The 19,520-nt window shown below is 37.2% G+C and overlaps 1 protein-coding gene across 3 annotated transcripts in view; it reads right to left on the bottom strand.

Annotated features, from left to right (window-relative positions):
• Positions 1-4,034: 4,034 nt before the first annotated feature.
• The window catches only part of LOC139689602 (apoptotic chromatin condensation inducer in the nucleus-like), a 28,179-nt gene continuing 12,693 nt past the window's right edge, over positions 4,035-19,520 (bottom strand). For 2 of the 3 annotated variants that reach the window (XM_071586768.1, XM_071586767.1), the window contains exons 6-13: positions 19,303-19,458; positions 18,514-18,751; positions 16,446-16,687; positions 15,371-15,641; positions 10,322-10,482; positions 9,925-10,114; positions 7,944-8,080; positions 4,035-5,861 (exon numbers count right to left, since the gene is read on the bottom strand). In XM_071586768.1, the coding sequence (XP_071442869.1) occupies positions 5,628-5,861; positions 7,944-8,080; positions 9,925-10,114; positions 10,322-10,482; positions 15,371-15,641; positions 16,446-16,687; positions 18,514-18,751; positions 19,303-19,458 (1,629 nt within the window). In that variant the 3' untranslated portion in view covers positions 4,035-5,627. The remainder of the gene's footprint in view (positions 5,862-7,943; positions 8,081-9,924; positions 10,115-10,321; positions 10,483-15,370; positions 15,642-16,445; positions 16,688-18,513; positions 18,752-19,302; positions 19,459-19,520) is intronic. The other variant, XR_011701339.1, reaches the window with a different exon arrangement.

Genomic DNA, 19,520 nt, shown 5'->3' on the forward strand with positions numbered 1-19,520 from the left:
TGTCATTCCGGTAATGCGAGGGCAGACTTTTTCGGCTGAAATTGCTTGCGAATAAACTAGTTTCAATAGAAACTGCACACAATTTTTAATATGATATGTTAAAAATAATAAAATATGAAACTACGTAGAATGCATTGAGGATATACAAGGTCTGTCCCAAAAGTAGTATGACTTTTTCCAAGAAACGTCGGGAGATACCGCAACAGTAACATTTAATGGAGCCATCCGCTAAGTGTGCATTACAATGCAAGTATTTCAGAGGGTAAAAGTCATTCGCCTTGACCGGGATCGAACCTGGATCCCTCGATGTCCAGCCAAGTGCTTTAGCCAGTTAAGCAATCGAGGCTTATTATCAGTATGACTTATTTTTTCTCGAATAGACGGACGAACGGGGGGCGGTTTATCTGGCCGGGTTCGTGGGAGGGGAGTCTCAGGAAAGGCCGAAGGCCGGTGGTGATTAGCTCCCAGCCTATGCAGAGTGCACTCGTTCTTTTACGAAACCTCTATAACGTGACCTCGTTACGCTCCGTCATGAAACGGATATTGGAAGAGCGCTACGCCACCAAATTTTACGGAAAATTGGGGAAAATTAGGGAAGAGACTCATGGCATGCTCAAGGCAGCTTATAGTGATAACGCCAAGGGTAAATCGGGTTTTTTTGAGTGGCACAAGTTGTTTCGGGAGGGTAGAGAAGACATTGAAGACGCCGAATGTTCTTAACACCCTTTGACTGCAAAAAGGGACGAAAATCTTACGAGAGTAAACGCTCTGTTGGACAGGGGTCGTAGGTTAAGTGTTAGCATGGTTTCTAATGAACTTGGCATCCCTAAAAGCGATGTACATCGGCTTGTGACCGAAAACATGGGTATGAGAAAGGTGTGTGCGAAGTTGGTGCCGCGAGTGCTTTCGGATGAAAAAAAGGTAACTCGCACGCGCATTTAACAAGGCCTTTTCAACCATGTCATTGAAGATCCGAATTTTTAGACGCTGCCCCACTAGACTTCTTCCTCAGCCTCAAATCCGTGCTGAAAGGAAGTAACCACGGCTCGATGGAAGCATCACAACAGGCCGTGACGAGGGAGCTTAGCAGCATTCCAGGCGCTGCCTTCCAGGAGGCATGGACAACCTGTGCTATATCTGTATTATAGCGTAATATTCAATGCTTTTCCTGTTTTAGGATACTAGATTAACAAATTAAACGATAGATTATCATAAATTTAGGATTTCACCAATTATCTGTGGGGTTAGGACAGTGAACCAACCCCTCGTGTTTCTTTCTATAAATTAAATGGTTTCTAATTCCATATTTTCTGCCGCTACACTTTTCGTTCCCCGATAACTTGCAACGGACATTGCTGAATATTTTTGCTTTTTCTCCTGTAGGATGAATAATCGTGGGTAACTAACGAATTAATAAAAATGATTTTTAATTTGAATGCTCACGTAAATAAAAATCCAGCTCAAGTTACAAATATTGCATTGCATGAAGTCCTGAATTGGAATTTCTGTCATCTTATCCCATCAAGATGAATGTTAACCATTCCATGCGTTTTTTATTGATAGTATTCAGAAAATACAAATTCTTACCCAAGTGATAATATAAGAGGATAGCATGGTGAATGTAGTGCTAGTGAAAAACGTAATTCCAATTATGGAACACGTATCCACCGATGTGGATACGTACTCCATCGAAACGAATCTCTGTATCTCAAGCCAAAACGTCACTACCAAACGGTCACTGCTACAAATACAGTGCAGCAGTAAGTACAAGGTGTGATAAAAAAAGACAGGACTGATTTTATAACTTGTTTATCTCGACGGATACAGCTTAATCGAACTTGTCGCACTCGAAGTATATGCCTTAGCTGACGCCACATCTTTGCCAGCGTTTCTTCTAGCTCTCGAACCCTGCCTGTTAAGCCGCCTTAGGGATCCTCTTCAGGCCCGCCGTACAATTAGATTTGATGTCCACGTTAGAGTCGAATATGCGCTCTTTCAAGGTTGATTTTAACTTTGGGAACAAAAAAAGTCTGATGGAGCCACGTCTGGAGAGTAGGGTGGCTGCGGGATCACGGGAGTTCAGGTTCTGGCGAAAAACTCAGTCACGATCAGCGCCGTGTGAGCCGGCGCGTTATCGTGGTGGAAACGCCATGCATTGTTTCTCCACATGTCCGGCCTCTTTCGGCTCACTGCGACCCTCAGCCTCCTCATAACCTTTAAGTAGATATCTTTCTTGACGGTTTGACCTTGAGGGATGTATTCGTAATGAATCAGCCCTTGCCAATAGAAGAAACACACCTGCATGACCTTCACATTGGCCCGGGAAATGTGAGCTTTCTTTGTAAACCCAGCTTTCGTCACCGGTTACGATGGTTTTAATAAACTCTGGGTTGGTATTGGCTCGATCCAGAAGTTCCTGACAAATGTCCACACGTCTCTGTCTCTGTTCATCAGTCCACCCGCCGGCCAAATTTCGATGCGACGCACGTCATGCCAAAAATGTCTGTCAAAAGTGTCTGACAGGATCCAAAACTAATGTTCATTTCCTCGGCTATCTCCCTGACAGTTAAACAGCGATTTGCCCGCAACAAATCGTTCACCAATTTGACATGGTTGGGGTCTGTCGAAGTGGAAGGCCGTCCCGTTCGCGAATCTTCATCTGTCGAGGTTCTGCCCGATTTAAAACGACTGTACCACTCCAAACACTGGCTTCGACTCATAGCTTCATTAACAAAGGCCTGCTGAATCATTCCAAATGTCTCCGTAGTACTTTTGCCAAGTTTGAAACAAAATTTCACGCACATACATTGTTCCTCTAGCTCCTTCATTGCTGCAATTGCACACGGCGACGAACAGGTTAAGACAGGTACCGCTGCTGCTACGCAACGACTCAACGTAAAAGAATGCAACACCTCTCGTTTTAGTCGTCAGATGTGTCGCTAGATGGCGCACTGTCTCTCGTTTCGATCCGTTGAATGGTTTGCATAGAATAAAATCAGTCCGGTCGTTTTTGATCACATCTTGTAAGACGATGGGATTGGACGACAAGGCGCTTCTACGTTCATGGATTTTCATGGCCGTCCCACTGGGTTAAGCAGCCTGAGCACAGATGCTGCGCGACTACCTTTCGTCTGGTCCCCAACCTTCCACCTATCGAGAATGGGTGACCCTAACATGATCAATTATCATTGCTCCCAACAGGACAGCTCTAGGGGTACATCAGAACACAAAAGCCCTTTTACCAAGTTAGGGTTGTAGTCAGTCCATGGGAGGCGAATTTAATATTGTTATCCCAGTTTTGATGTAGATTTCATAAAACAGTAAGTTCATCAGTAAATTGACCATGTTGGCATCCAAACTATAGAGGAACTGAATCAAACTAGCAGTTTTAATCACCATTATACTCCTTATTTTACTGATGGCCTACTGTCTCTTATCAAATGTGCTGCCAGTGCTTGAAGTAGAAAATGTTTTACAAACCCAAATATATAAACAAAAGAATTAAGGGCTTCACCCACTAAGCCGCCTAACTCAGGCTTCTAAATGTTTGACGATTAAAGCAGTCTTGTAGCCTTAGCTGAGGCATTAGGCTCCAATTATTTCAATTAAATTTTAGAGTTAACTTGGATATTTCCTAGACATAAGTAAAAATTCAATAACTTAAGTAGATTATCCAAGTCATTGGACAGACAACACGATATTAAGTTGCTGAGTAAATAAACTTGGTATTTTTTCACAAAAACAATAACTTATCTGCGTGAAAAAATACATTTATTCATTCTGTGATCATTAATTTTCATGAAGTAGAGCCTCAATCAAATCATGATATTAAGTAATAGAAAGTAATTAAATGGCTATGTAAAATCTGTTTAGTAAATTACCTTGAGACTCAAAGCATATGGAAACTGTCGTCATCCTCTATTTTCATTTTTTACAACCTGGAAAGAATTTATGACTGAAAATGTGTTATAAATAATTAATCTAAGATAGGTAAAATAAATTAAATGATGCACCATTTAGTTTCAATTGTTGTTTACTTGTGATATCTATTACAATCACAATTAAAATAATAAAAGGCATTTTAGTTCATAGAATGTAATTTCTTTCAAACAAATTTTTGGTGTTTCTACTGGTTTGCACAAAACCAACATCTCCCATCTCTAAATGGGTAATGCAACAATTACCTATCCAGGTACTATGTCATTTATTATTTGCCACAAAGGCCTCATTTCACAAGGCATCAAGAGCCATATATTTCTGAGAAGTTTCAATTAAATACTTAAAATGTGCTTCTAGTCCCATTTCAGCCATCTTATTCTGTTGATTGCACCAACAAACTGGCGTTTAAAGGTTGGCAAAATGCTGTTCCAAGAATGATCTTTGGAGGTAAATTGGTCTGAAAACACAACACAACTGCTCAGATATTTAGTTCACTTGTTTCACCGCCATTTTACTCCGTAACATTCATAGCATAAATAGTCCATTCCAAAATTGATATCCTTGCAGCTTTACAATGCTTTAAACAACTTGCATCTCCTTTCCCTTAACCAGCATCCCATACATTCATTTCCTCTATCCATATATCTTGGGACAGTGATTAAGACAGTTGCAGATACACTGGGTTGGATAAATTTCTTCTGTTTTGTTGTATCACCAGCCAACTCACCTGAAAAGAAAATGCTTTAACACCTGCCAGGAGATAAATGGCAATTGGAGGGCAGTTGAAGGAAAAGGATTCTGATTTTACTGGAAAAGAGGAAAAAAGGGTTAAAAGGGTAGGTGTACTAGGTGATCGGGATGAAATATTTTCTATCGGGTAGCAAATATTAACTTGATTTCATCAATACTAACAACAAAGGGATTTGCAATAACTAAGTTTTTACTGTGTGGGTGAACTGAAAAAAAAACGAAACCTAATAAACGGCATTTGAAATAGGGAAACTATGAAGTTAACAACTTCGAACAAACTTTTGTGAATTAGATGAGGATGAGTTAATACATTGATCCCAAAATATTAATTACTTAAGTGAAAGCAAAATACCAGTAAATGCTATCCTCTGGCTTGTAAAAAAGATATAACTGAACAATCAGTTGGTCAGCAATTAAAAAAAATTTCAGACAAGCTATCCATGGAAGTTACAAAATAATTTAGATATGCTATATTGAAATACAAAAAGATTAATGAAGGCTAGTTTTGGTGTGGTGTTTCTCTTTATTTAATAGGAGAATTTAGAGGGAGGGAGCATAGCAAACCGACCATTTCAATAGTGGGCCACCAGCAGACCGCAGGCTGAGGCTGGTAGTTCAGCGGGCAACTTTGAGGACTCTTCAAGGAAGGAAGAGCACAACCTCAAGTGAACCTTCAGAGTTTCAAAAAACTCTCGAAGTTAATTGCAGCCTTCAGTTGGAAATGGAGGCAATTTCTCACTAACAATGTGCAGATTTAGGTGCTCCTCTTTAAATTAATACTCCTGCTAAGTTGATTCATCGGTTTTAATCAACCAACAGTTGACGTTCTGTGATAATCCTCATCCTGCTATTTCCTTTGTACTGATACATGTAGTTTTTTTTACAAAGGCACTGTCATTCACGTCAGGACAGGGGATGGATTCTTCTGCTGGTGTTCTTCATTTTTTGGGACTGGTACTGCCAGTTTTACGTCCCTTAATACTTTCAGAGGGTCTTTTACGAACTGCACCACTCTCTTCTCCACCACTTCGCCTTCTGCTTCGGCGGCGGGGAGAAGATGATCTCCTTCTCCTTCGACCAGCTCTTTCTTTTGCAGCTGCCCTTTTCATCTCTGCCATTCTCCTTTCATGCTCGGCAAGATGTTGCCGCCTTATTTCCTCCTTTACCTTAATCTGAAAGATTCAACATTGAAAAATAACAGTTAGTAAAAAGAAATTTTGAAGTAATTCAGACCTGTAATTGAATGCGCAAAGAATACTCTGTATAACATAAATACATCATATGAAAATGCTCAGCATGATAATCTCTGAAGACCATTTTTTTTCAGACAGATATTCACACATTTATAGCAGGGAATAAATTTATTTCATAGATGAACATATAATGTCTCTCACATTTTTACCACCCATTATTATTGACAATATTTTCAAAGCATATGCCATCTTTAGGGTTTTGAATTGCCATTTATAAGCTAACATGGACTGAGGTCAATAATTTTGTAGATAAATGTTTCGTGACCAGTTCATTTTTTATTGAAGATTCCATAAAATAAACTCTGAGGCAAATCTAAACGGCCATTTGAAATTTAAACATTCAGCAGAAAATTATAGAATCACTTGCCCTCCAACCATTGGTTTTAGTATTGACTAGATGAGTTGTTCCCAACTAATCATGGGAATTTGTGTTCATGTGATTTTCCCCAACCTTGCTAGGAGGATGCCAGGATAATCAACGACCAAAGAAGTACTTAAAAGCTATTTTGAGAAATTTTAAGGGAAGAACTGGGATCCACAGTATTGTGAGGTATGGTAAAGCAGCAAGCTCTGACTCAAAGGCAGCATAATTATAAATATAATATGCGCTAGTTTCCATACTTAGGCACTGGATTCATTGCTGTTGATAATTAAAGAATGCCATTCCTCTGTATCCTCACTCTACCCATAACACTGATATTTTCACATCTGCATGATAACCTACACTAGAAATTGGTTCTCTAGGTCACATTACTTGAAAACAATAGGTGAGGTATCTACACAAGATCTTGTAATGAGCAGGGTCGTAATTATTTTTCAATCACTCATTATGTAATTAACTGTAAACATTTCACATAGTCCTATTGCGAGTTGTAGTGAAGTACCAAGCTCTGACTGAAATATGGCAGAGAACTTCATTGGTAACATCAAGAAGCTCGTAGATTCTGAAGTTTTCCTACCATAACAAGTTTTTAATTTTGATGAGATAGGGCTCTTCTATAAGAATAAGCTGAAGCAAATATATATTTGTACAAGGAACAGAGGGAGCGAATGCATAGCCCAGCCACAATCCAATGAAAGACCACCTCACTCAATGATTTAGTGCTAATGCAAGCACCTATCTTAAAATTAAAACTCCTCCTTGTTTAACTATTTAGAAACTCCATGTTCTTGAAACCATGAAACTCCAAGTGTTAAGTCCAAAACAGCAGGATACATGCATGGAGGTCTTGGAAAATTATTGCATCTTGCTATGTGTACAAGGCATTTCCAGCAGTGGCTAAACATCTATGCAATGATTGTCTCATTTTCACAAAATTTTAAAGCATCAGTAAAAACAGATGTCTCCAGATAACTTTATTCTAAAAAAGAATAAGGAATATATCATAAAAAATTAACTATTTATTTAGATTCTTATTCATTATTTAAAGCAAGTTTGCTTTCCAGCAAGCATACAATTCTCTTTGAATAAACCTTGCACATTATTTTTTCAGCATTGAACACATTATTGTATTTTACATTAATTTCTAAGAGAAATATTTTTCACTAAATGAGTGTTTCGCTTTATGAGAGAGATCATAGAACAAATGACCCCATTGAGCGATTTTCCACTCGATTTCCTGCGAAGACTCATTTGGAAGTATTAATTTGTCTGGCAGAAAACCAATCCATTACCATTGGAATTAGGGTGATACTTCAAGTCCTAGACACAGTTTATATTGAGACAACAAGATGGTAGATAAATGGCCTGAGAGCTTAGATTAAATTAACTATAGAGGTGGATAATAAAACATTAATAAGCTGCTTTCAAAGGTTGAATTAAGTTCTGAAATTTAGTTGCTCTAATCTAAAACTCTACACAAAGAAAAAGTTTCATAATAATTCTACGAGGGAGTGGACCAATTTAGTTTTGGCACTGACCAATATACTGTATAATTTATGAGGTATTGAAAAAGAAAATACAATGACATTGTATCGAGCATTCAATGTAATATGAGGTACCTGATCAGCAGTTAATGGCAGCCAATAGATGCTAGGTGTTGCCTTTGTCTTTCTAAAGAGACTATCAAGTAGGTTTGCTGGTGCTTCTGCGGCAGCAGCTGCTGCTGCTTCTGCCTCTTTTCTCTTGGCTTTCCGAGCTTGAAAAGAATAAGTTGAGAGAAGCATGAAGTTGAGAGACAAAGTTTCACTCAGGAAATCATTAATTTGAGTTCAATTATAACTTAACCAATTGATTAGCCACAGAATAGTTTCCCCAAAAATTGACCGATTGAGACATTTCCATTGTATTCACCAGATTATTTATTCTATTCTTAGCATTTCATTTTACCCCTTATAACAAGCAAGAAAAATGATATTCTACGACTGCTTACCCATGAAAGGATATTGCAAACAGTTATACACAATTGGATACTCTATCAGACTTTAAATGAATGGCTTCTATCAATCCAGCATCATGAGGCATAACCACAGATACATATCTCAAAAACTTGTAATTTTTGGCTTTTGCCATATCAATTCTAAAATTTCTCACGTGAATATTTATTTTTTTTAAACCTGTCTGTTCTCTTCATTCACTAATAATACACTATCAACTGAATTCAACTAAATTAATATGCTAACATTGATAAAATCCTATTAGTAAGAGCATACATTACATTACTTCATACGTATAAGTAATGATGCACAAAAGATTTTTTTACCAGATACAGTTTAACTCCAATGGTATAATGATAAGGAGTGATTATTTTCAGGAAACCTAAAAGCAGAATGCTATTTATGTAAATGCTATCAGATGCCACGGTTTATTGGAAATCAATTTCATTGAACACAGCAACACTAAAAATTAAATCGAAACAAATTTGCATTAGTTGTTTAACATGCTTGCATAGTTTCCTAATAACTTTAATTTAATAAAGAAATTTTAATTACATTTCTACACCCAGAGCTGAAGCAGAAGTTTATGACTACTTCAACAAATTAAATTTATTTGATCCATAGTTTTATCAAGTCTTTAAATTAGAATTTTATTATTAATTTGTATGTATTTTATACATAATAATAATAATAATAATAATAATGTGAACTGCAAGAATAATATGAAGAACACGAAAAGTCATGTACACTTATACATGCTATACACTCTAAATTATATTACTGCTTCATCTTTTGATAGTTTAACAATTTACAACATCCCTAGTTATTTTCCATAATAGACATAATAATGGCTGCAGCACATTGTATAATGATTTTAATTAGTCTGTAGAACAACAAGATGCCCAACACAAATACTTGATATTACAGCCCCTAAAATTTCTGCTACATTCTCATACATAAGATTCAGGCATTAAAATATGTAATATAAATATAGAATCAAGACTGTTAATCTGTAAGAGGGTATTGTTCCAGAATTGACAATATTCCCTGTTTCATGAAATTTTCTGCAATCGCTGAACTTATGCAACAACTAAAAACAGAGCTTAGTTTAAAATAGTATGTGACTTTTAAAAATAACTTACATCACTCAAAAAATGTTGAAAATTAATAAAACATTTAAAACTGAACAAAATGGGAAATTTTTGAGAAGCAGACATGATCTTTCTAACCCAGATGCTAGATGTTTTCTATTAATCTATCTTTCACAGCTATTTCTAAAAATTTTAAACTTAGCATTCTAATCCTGAACAGAGAAATGTAATCTGAGCAATAACCAAGAATTGGACATTCGGACTATCTTCACCATGATTTCAATCATTTATTTACACCTGTGGATGAGTCAAATGAATAACTTAGAAAGAAGAAATATTTACCATATCTTATCTAACTAATTATACCCGTAAGTAAGAGAAAACGCCCAAGGAAAAATTTACATGATGCACCACCAAATATTATAACATAACTTGGCATTATCATTCTTTGGATTTACATATATTCTCCCACATTATCAATCAAACTTAAGTACATAAAATATTGATGAGCATACCTTGTAAATCTTGAATAGATGCAGGAGGAGATGGCATTGCACGGTCCCTATACCCACCAGGCTGCCCAGGTGCTTCTGGACGTCGTCTGTCATCCAAAGTGCCAGCATGAAGAGGCCCATGGACACCTGGATGAGGTGGAGATTGCTGTACAACTTTATCCAAGTCCCACTCCCTAACTGGTGCAGACATCTGAAAAAAAACAACAATTTAAGAATGGCAGATTTTCCATGCTTCGTATTTGAACACATCATTAAGGGCTTCAATATAAATGGCAAGTAATTCTATTGAATTTTATTTTAAATCAAACTTTACCTTTAAAATAATTATAATTAGTTGGATTTACATTAACTTGGCACAAAATGATAATATTTTGATGATTAGAAGATCACTATATACCTTAAAGTCCCTTGCATTTGCTCCTGGTCGTAATGGAGGAGGTTCTGGCCTAGGCCGACCTCGCTGCTGCCAGTCTCCTGCATCACCCTCCCGAGCTGGACCTCCACCGGTAACTTGTCCTGGTGGCAAATTAATATTGTGCCCCTGCTGCCCAGGGCTCCCTGTGAAATAATATTTTCATTTAAATCTTCAATACCAGGTTGCATTAATATTCACACACATTCACAAATAGCTTAATATAAGTAATATTTCACTGCAGGAGAGTCCCTCTTCATCAAGCCCAAGTTTTTCATAGAGATTTGGGCTTTGACAACGTATGTAGAGCCATTCTAGTGCAACTAAATCTATTTTTTAGTGTTTAAATCCCCATGATATCATGGCATAAAAATCCTTACCCTGGGAGTCATACAATACTATACACATATAAATATATTATTACATGGATATTATGTATGAGAATGTAGCAGGAATTTAAGGGGCTGTAATATTGATTGATAGTGTTTGCATTGGTCATGAATTTAAGGGGCTGTAATATTGAGTCATCTTGGTCATCTTGTTCTTCTACCGAGTAATTAAAATCAATATACAATGTGCTGCAGACATTATCAAGTCCATTGTGGAAAATTACCAGGGATGTAGTAAATAGTTTAATGAAGCAATAATATAATATGGAGTGTACAATGCGCACATTTCATTTTGGGGAATGGTAAAAGAAAATAAGCAACTGCTAGTGTCCCCAATGGAGGGTTGTCCTCCCCTCAATAAGTGATGAAAGAGAATCTCACTCCAGTTCAAGGAGCAGGACAATCCTATTTGCCCTTTACAGTCAGAGCAAGATTAGAAGATAAAGGAAACACAATGGGTGGATCCTAGAACGTGGATAAAAATGAGCAAAAACAAAGGCTGTAGTCATTTCATAAGTTATGTCAGTCGATACAAGTTCTTATGTTTACCATTTTATGCCCACAAGCATTCCTTTTTACTTTTCATTAAAATATTCTTCTTAAGACCTTAAGTCCTTGGTCCCTAAACGTTACATAAAATATAGAATTGAAAAACTTCTGGTTCAATTTCCTGGGCAAATTGATCAATGGCTAGTGGATTTAGTTTCGACGCTCGTATACGGAATATAGAACATGCCAGGAAAATAGTCCAATCAAGGTCACACACACCTGCTTCACCCCTCATCCTTCAATGTTGCCCAAGGTTTGGTGAACGCTACAGTCCACTGGATGTGATGTCCAATATACACATTTATCCACTCAACTAATCAGGCACTTATGGTGCATCATATTGAAAAATGTTCATTCTCAACCATTAACATACAATTGTTGTCAAAAAACCAGGAAGACCCTGATGAGTATGTTGGGTTGCTGAGTTGTATAAGACCTCAAATTACTTCAGGTTAAAGTAAAGTTGTCTTAATGTTGAAATCATATACAGGGTGTAGCACTTAAATCTGGACAAATGAACCTTTTACATACAAATGAGGAACATTTTTTGTAACCCCCTTCAGCAGCAATGACCGCCTCCAATCCTGCCCGATCGCACGCACTCTTTAAAACAGCACTGTCCCTATTTGAGAATGTGGCTACAATAGCAGTGTGTAGAGATGCGACATTAGGGCACCTCGTCTAATTGGTAACTCTTTCGACTATGCTCCAGACATAATAGTCGAGGGGTTTCAAGTCCGGGCTATTTGGGGGCCAGAACTTTTTTTGACCAGGGCATCTAAATGTTATCTGAAAGCCAGTTTTGGACTAAATGACTCGTATGAGCTGGTGCACCGTCCTGTTGAAAGACATATTGCCTCCCCAAGGCCACAGTTTTGGTTTCACGACATTCTTCAAAATTTGCAGGTAGACTTCTTTAGTGATAGTTTGTCCCTTTTCGAATTGTGGCGGCATGATATCACCCTCACTGGACACAACACCTAGGACGTGAACACTCAGCTGGAAATTTTGTCCGAGGAACAATCGTGCTGTCCTTGGGGTCGTAGGCAGACAGCGATCATTTCTCTGATTGATCTTCACATCAACGGAGAAAATGTTTTCATCAGAAAAGAATCTGATTCGCCCTGCTGCTTCATTTTTTAGCGAGCAATTCACTTTGTTCTGGCAGCCTCAGGCAGTATGTGTTGCCACTTTATTGTGTAAGACTTGTATTTTAGATTCTCCTCTGTCATCTGACGTATTGTTTGCTCACTAACATTCAATTCTGATGCCAAATTTCTCAGCGATCGCCCTGGGTCCTCTGAAATCAGCACCTGAGCCTTCGCAACGACTGCTGTAATTCGTAACATGCGTCTCCTTGAATGAGGTTTCCTTGCCCTAATAGCAAAACCTTCCCCAGGCTTCCCAGAAGCATTATACTTAGCCACGATATCATAAACAGTTGATCTGGGGTACCCAAAGAATAGGAACTATTTCACTGAGTGAACACTCAATAAGTGGCTCTTCGATTGTACTCCACACTTGCGTGTAACATCTCAGCCACTTTGAGGTTATTACTGTTTACTAGATGCTTAGAGCTTTCAAGAATGCCAATCAAGACCTCCAGTGGAATTAATTTATAATTCACTTAACAAGTTATCAGTCTCATGATTCCACTTCATACTTCATGATCCCATGTTACTGCTAGACTACTTATTTCGACAAGTAATTTGCTTCTTCAGAGAGAAAACATAATTCTCCCACTTTTTTAACAGTAGCAGTTGTTTCCTAAATGACCATGGCCATTATGAGTGCACCATATAATAAAACCATTCCAGTAATTGCTAACATTTCTTATGTAGCATGAGGCATTACTGTCACACTCTCCAGTTAGCTCTTAGTGTTCTCTTTGGTATTTTTTAATAAAAGTTCTTTAATTTTTTTATACGACTGATACACCACAACATTAGCAATCATTGATTTACATAATTATTTTCAAAATTTAGCAAGCAACCCAGAAGCTATCAAAAATCTTCCTCTAGCACTGGTCAACAAACTAACAGCTTGAGCACTGGGCTTGTCAGAGAGGAATGTGCATTGTAAAAAGGTGTGTCTGGTCAGAAAAGACTATGCATTGTAAAGAATACATAGCAAATGCAGGAAAATTGAGTAAGACATTTTCTCAGGCATCCCCAAAGAAAAGTGCAAGAGGGAAAAGATGTGTATAGAAATGACTGATATACACAAGGAAATGCTTGCACAACACTACAGAGATGGAGACTATACAGTCCCTTCTCCCACCAAATTTTTAACTACTGAATTGAAAAAATACACCAGAAGAATTATAATCCATAAATAGCTAAGGTCGGCACAATAAATTTATAAAAATATAAGGTCCATATACAGAAGAATTTAGTTCCTATTCCGAAAAAGGTAAAGGCTACATCATGTGAGGACTACAGGACGATAAGTTTGATATCCCACGCAGCTTAAGTTGTTCTCAGGATCATAAACAAAAGGATAGAGAGTAGGGCAAATGATTACGTAGAGGATGATCAGTTTGGGTTTAGGAAGGGGAGAGGTACGCGTGATGCCATTTCAGTAATGAGATTATTAATCGAGAGGAATATAGAACATAACCAGGAGGTAATTTTATGGTTTGTAGATTTCGAAAAAGCGTTTGATAGAGTGAATTGGGAAAAACTAATGAGTATTCTGCAGAAAATAAGAATAGATTGGAGGGAAAGGAGGCTAATCCACAACCTGTACATGTCTCAGACTGCTCAGGTACGAGTGGGGAACGGGGAGTCCGGTTGGGCAGTGTTAGGAAGAGGTGTAAGGCAGGGTTGTCCATTATCACCTTTGCTGTTCAACCTGTATGCAGAGGAAATGATTAAAGAGGCATGGGAAGAACTGGAGGTAGGAATGAAAGTGGGCGGGGAATTCGTAAAATCAGTTAGGTTTGCTGATGACCAAGCTTTAGTTTGCCAGTCAGCCAAGGGGCTGCAAGCATTGCTTAGTGAATTGGAAATTCAGTGCGACAGGTATGGGATGAGAATCAATATTAATAAAACACAGGTTATGCGATTTTCTAGAAAGAAAAAGGCTAAGCTTAACATTAAAATAGGAGGGCAAAAACTAGAGCAGGTAGAACAGTTTACGTATCTCGGAAGCGTTTTGGACCAACACGGTCAAAGTAGTAGAGATGTAAGGAGAAGGATTGCGCTCGGCAAAGAGGCTTTCACAAGGAGAAGGGAGTTGATGAGAGGGACGTTGAGTAAGGATGTTAAGAAAAGACTCTTAAAAACTTTGATATAGAGCGTAGCTATGTACAGCGCGGAAACGTGGTCATTGAAGCAGGAGGATAGATGTAGACTGGAGGCTTTTGAAATGCGGGTATGGAGAAGAATGGAGAAGGTGAAATGGACAGAGAAGAAAACAAACGAGGAAGTACTTGGTATGGTGGGCGAAGAGAGGGGTTTATTGGGAGCAATCCTATGTGGGCAGGAAAAGTGGCTGAAGGGGGTATTGACCAGCAGCGGGATGTTGAAGACTGTGATTGAGGGGAGAATGTTAGGCAAACGAGGAAAGGGAAGGAACAGGATAGGGATGTTGGACGGGATGAAGGGAAGAAGAAAGTACTCAGAGCTGAAGAGGGACCAGATGTAGAGTAGGATGTTGTGTTTTGCTAGGGGCCACAAATTATTTAATTAGTAATTACGTCCATCCAAAAACCTACCTTAACTGGTAGATTACCTAATAATAATAATATAGAGAAGAATTAGTTAATTCTGGGAAGAAGAGCAATTTTATTCCAACTTTCAAACTAGTGAATACTTTTGGTTTTAGGAACACAGAAGTTACATCGATATGAAACTTTTGGCAAAATCAAACATTGCTCATTTCTAAACTGTCAGTACTTGCAACACATATGTAACAACCTTATACTTAGCTTCATGAATTCATCCATCCAATGAATAAAGTTACCTAACCTACAACAGTTTGAAATTAAAATTATATACTTGGGGAGACTTAAAAATATTTCAAATTAAATGAAATTACACTGATATCAGTACCATCAATGTATCCACTGGTGACAATGCAACAATCAACTAACCTCTATGGGAAGGATGTGTGGGAGCCAGCCCACTTCCATCCATCCTCAATGGTTCTGTCTTCCTTGGAAAATCATCCCGCAAAGTAGAGAGAGGAGGACTCAGGGATGGCCCAGATGCTGAAGGAAGTGGTGGTGCATTTCCCTCCCTCTTGGCTTCATCTAGCTTATCTTTTGTTGAAAAGTCTACCCACAGACGTTTGGGGTTGGAAATAGGCCAACGAACTCCATGAAGAGCATGCCTTGTTTCTCTTGCCTGTTCTTCAGTCTCATACTATTGAAAAATAAAAAAAATAAAAAAGTTATGTGTGTTCAGCAAGTAACAAAAAAGGAGTCCTTGAGTCATCCATTTTAGAATCTTTGATCAAATCCCAAATGAAGAATCATGGTAGATTCGAAATCATTGGAATTATGGAAGGAACATTAAAGGAATCAGAAAACAGGATTATACCAATTTGATATGAATTGAGCATTGAACAAAAGTTGATGGTCTCCTATACTTTATCACTTAGAAAAGCTTAGATACACATTTACAATAACAAACCAGGGATATCATAAAAACATAAAGAGCTGGTAGAAAAATTAAATCATGAATGAAAAAATAAAAAGTTAGGGCATTCCCCACATAATCTCCAAGTAACATTTCATTTTCACCATGATATTTTATTAATTTTATTTTGTTTTTTTTCACAGAAGAAATTGCTTCTAGCCAATTTCAAACTTTAAGTGGTTGACGATGATGGGCTAGTCCATGTCTTCCAAAAAAATTCTATTATCCTGTGAGGATAAACTTAAATCTCATGACATCACCTCAACATATTAGGGTTTCTGTATGCCTCAGGTAAAAATTTGAATCCATAACAGTAAACATTCCTGTCCAAATTCATGAATAATTTTTTTATTAATTTTTAGGTAAAATGTTTAATAACTAGAAATTACAATGCACAGAGAAAAAATTGATGGCAACACAAGTTTGGATGAATAATCCTGATTTTATCATGATGAAAGCAACTGTTCCTCATAATGAAGCCATATCAAATTTTTGTAAAGTAAATATTTATTAAATCCAAGAACTTACTTGAACTAAACACATCGACTTGATTCGATCAATCCAAAATCCATCTTCCACGACTGTCCCAGTACGAGCCAGAAGTTCCTTCAATTGCTGAACTGTAAAAGGTCTCACAAGATTTGAAAGGTAAAGGACATTGGACGGGGGATGTCGAGGAGGGCTTGGAGAACGTTGTAGGCGAATTGCATCATCACTTACAATAGATATTCTTCTTACAGGGCCAGTTGAAACATTCATATCTCCACCACCTGAAATGTTTTTAAAAAAATTATCAGACCATTAAGAGAGACAGAAAATATTTAAGTACTATTGAACATGCACATTTCTAATAACTATGCTTTATATGAGGGTCGCAATGAAAGTTTAGACACAGACTATGTTGCAGTCTATTAGTGCCTTTCCAAAAAAGCAGGTTGACAGCGGCATCCTTTTCAAGTAACATATGCAAGTTGCAACTTGCTCGGCTTATCACAGTCACTAGGCAGTCTTCCTTTCTTCCCGATTACGCCAAATGCAAGTGTTGTAAGAATGGAGCCAGCAAGAGAGCACTTTGGGGCAATACTTTTTTGAACTTTAAAAGTGGTTTAAATGAATTTGAATAAAATCTTGCTGAGATAAGATTACAACAAACTTTTTCACTAATGAGCATTTAGTTCATACCTTATCACAACCAAGATACTAATGAAAGCAAGCCCTCTTGCAAGATTAGCATCCATTTAACTTCATTATGCTTTAAAGTCATGAAAATCTCAAATGCTTCCTGGCAATCTTTGCTAACTCATACGGTAACTTTAATTTTTAATGCCTTTAAAAATTGTATGCTATTTTGTTAACACATGTAAGAAGCAAGCAAAACCAATTTACTCCAGAATTATCATGCCTAAGAACTGAAGAAACTTTTTTGCACTCCAAATACAATATTTAAGATAATGATGTTGATTAAATTGCTTGGCATAAACTCAAGGGTTGCCGGGATAAGATAAATGTCTCCAATATCAATGAAAACAGCAGAATCACAACAAATCCTGATAATCATTCTAAGACAGCTGGGAAAGTAAATAATGAGGTTGTAATCAACTACGACTGCAAGCATTTCAGTAATTTTAGTTCTCTCAGTTTTTCCTCCAGGCATTTTATTCACATCATCCTTCTACATGAACTGATGCTTACTTTGAAATACTACATGCAATCTTGGATTCCCTTGACAATTCCAAAGATTTCATCATTTCATCTTCTCCACTGATGGGAAAGCATTTTCTTCATTTCTCTATCATAAAATCATTGATGATTCAGACTTCCTTTTTAAGGCTTTCTAAATGCCTTTCTTGATGAATTATCAGATTTAATTGTATCAAAATCCTTCAATCTTAGACATATCTCCTAGAATACAATGCTTTTTCAAATCTCGAATATTTTTATTCTGCTTTTTAAGCAATGAATATAAGGAGCGTGTCATAACTTCAGCAGATTCCTCTGTTAGCTTGCAATTTGGCAGAAGTATTTTACTCAATATTCTTTTCTTGATCGATCATTAAATAAATAAAAGAGTAAATGTCCAGACAGTATGCATACAAAATCACTGGCATTAGAGCTAGGAAGACCACATGTATGTAAAAGATAATGCCAGCATGACAACAGGCATGTGAAGTAGCTTCAATTTTCTATATTGATATTCAATTTTCTCCTCAAGATGCTGTCCAGTATTTTTGTACTATGTAGCCTTGTAAGATAAATACTCAATTTATTAACAATGCAGCAATTATTAATAGATTCCCTGTAGAGCCATGGATTTCAAACATAGGATTTGAAAGTTGAAGGTCAAATTTAGTGCAAATGTGACTTTCAAATGTGCATGGTGAAGAAAAAAATTGCATCACATTTAAGCTAATATGATATGTTGTACTTTCCTTCTTTTTTTCCCCAACTTAAAACTTTATTCAAAGTAGTGGTATTTGCAGCAAATAAGTGAATTTCATTATTCAACTTAACACAGATGAACTTTCAGATTTTCCAGTCACTCTAACCATTATGTTGATAATTGACCATATAATTATGCATCTCTGTTAACACTTACCCACAACTGGAACTCGTGGAGCTTCTGGATGAACAGTTGGCCGAATGTCATCATCAACCACTTGGGCCCACACTGTCCTTTCATTTTGTCCATTGGTGTCTATCATTCGTACAATGGTCTCATCTCCTAATGCTTCACAGCTTTCTTCCTCTTCCATGCAAATATCTTTTATGTCATCCTTTTCAATTGACAAACGTAGCTCATGGATCGGCAAAGGCTTCACTTCTGGTATCAATCCCTAGCAAATAAACATTAATAAAGGGTTTTGGGCATTATATATAAATTTTCTCTACAGATACCGACATTCCTATTATATAATAAGATTCACCAAAGTCAATGTTAGTAACGTGTGTATAATATGTGACACTATTAAACAGAAGTAAGGTGGTTTACTAAAAGCTAAACTTTCAATAATTAAACAATTTCATTCACAGCCAACGTTATGGGGATTACAGAAAATTAAGTACAGTGGAACCTTGCTTAGTTAGTACATTGCACAGAGAGTAATTCACATAACAAGCAAAAATACTTTGATTCTTCTCGGTCTGATCCGATAATAATTTGTTAATTCTAACCAGAAAAACCACAGGGCATCTTATGCAACTCATGGGCCAGGAAATACAGTAATTAAATTTTACTGGTTAGCACATATAATTTAAATGGTATCAATGGAAAAACCAAGTTGCACAATAAATACATGCTAAAATATATTTTCAAGCCACATGAATCTGACATATGTCAGCTAAGTATTCAATTTACAGCCAAGAAGAGCTTCTGCTGCCCACTTACTTTGAGAGATTGGGACGAAATTGAAATAAAAGCCCTTCTGGTCTGAGAAGGGCCACTCTGACTTTTGTTGAGGCCCCATCTCCTTCGTCTCTTCTTCATTCCCTCCTCTTCATTATCTTTCTTATGCTCTTCAGGCGGTGCATCTTCTTGAACCTCCTGAAAATAATGTATGACAAAGAGACTTTACTTGGAGCACATTAATGGCTACTGTCTGTTAA

This window comes from Hetaerina americana, unplaced genomic scaffold (genome assembly GCF_022747635.1).
Source record: "Hetaerina americana unplaced genomic scaffold, ioHetAmer1.1.p SCAF_26, whole genome shotgun sequence".
In the NCBI taxonomy this organism is placed as follows: Eukaryota; Metazoa; Arthropoda; class Insecta; order Odonata; family Calopterygidae; genus Hetaerina; species Hetaerina americana.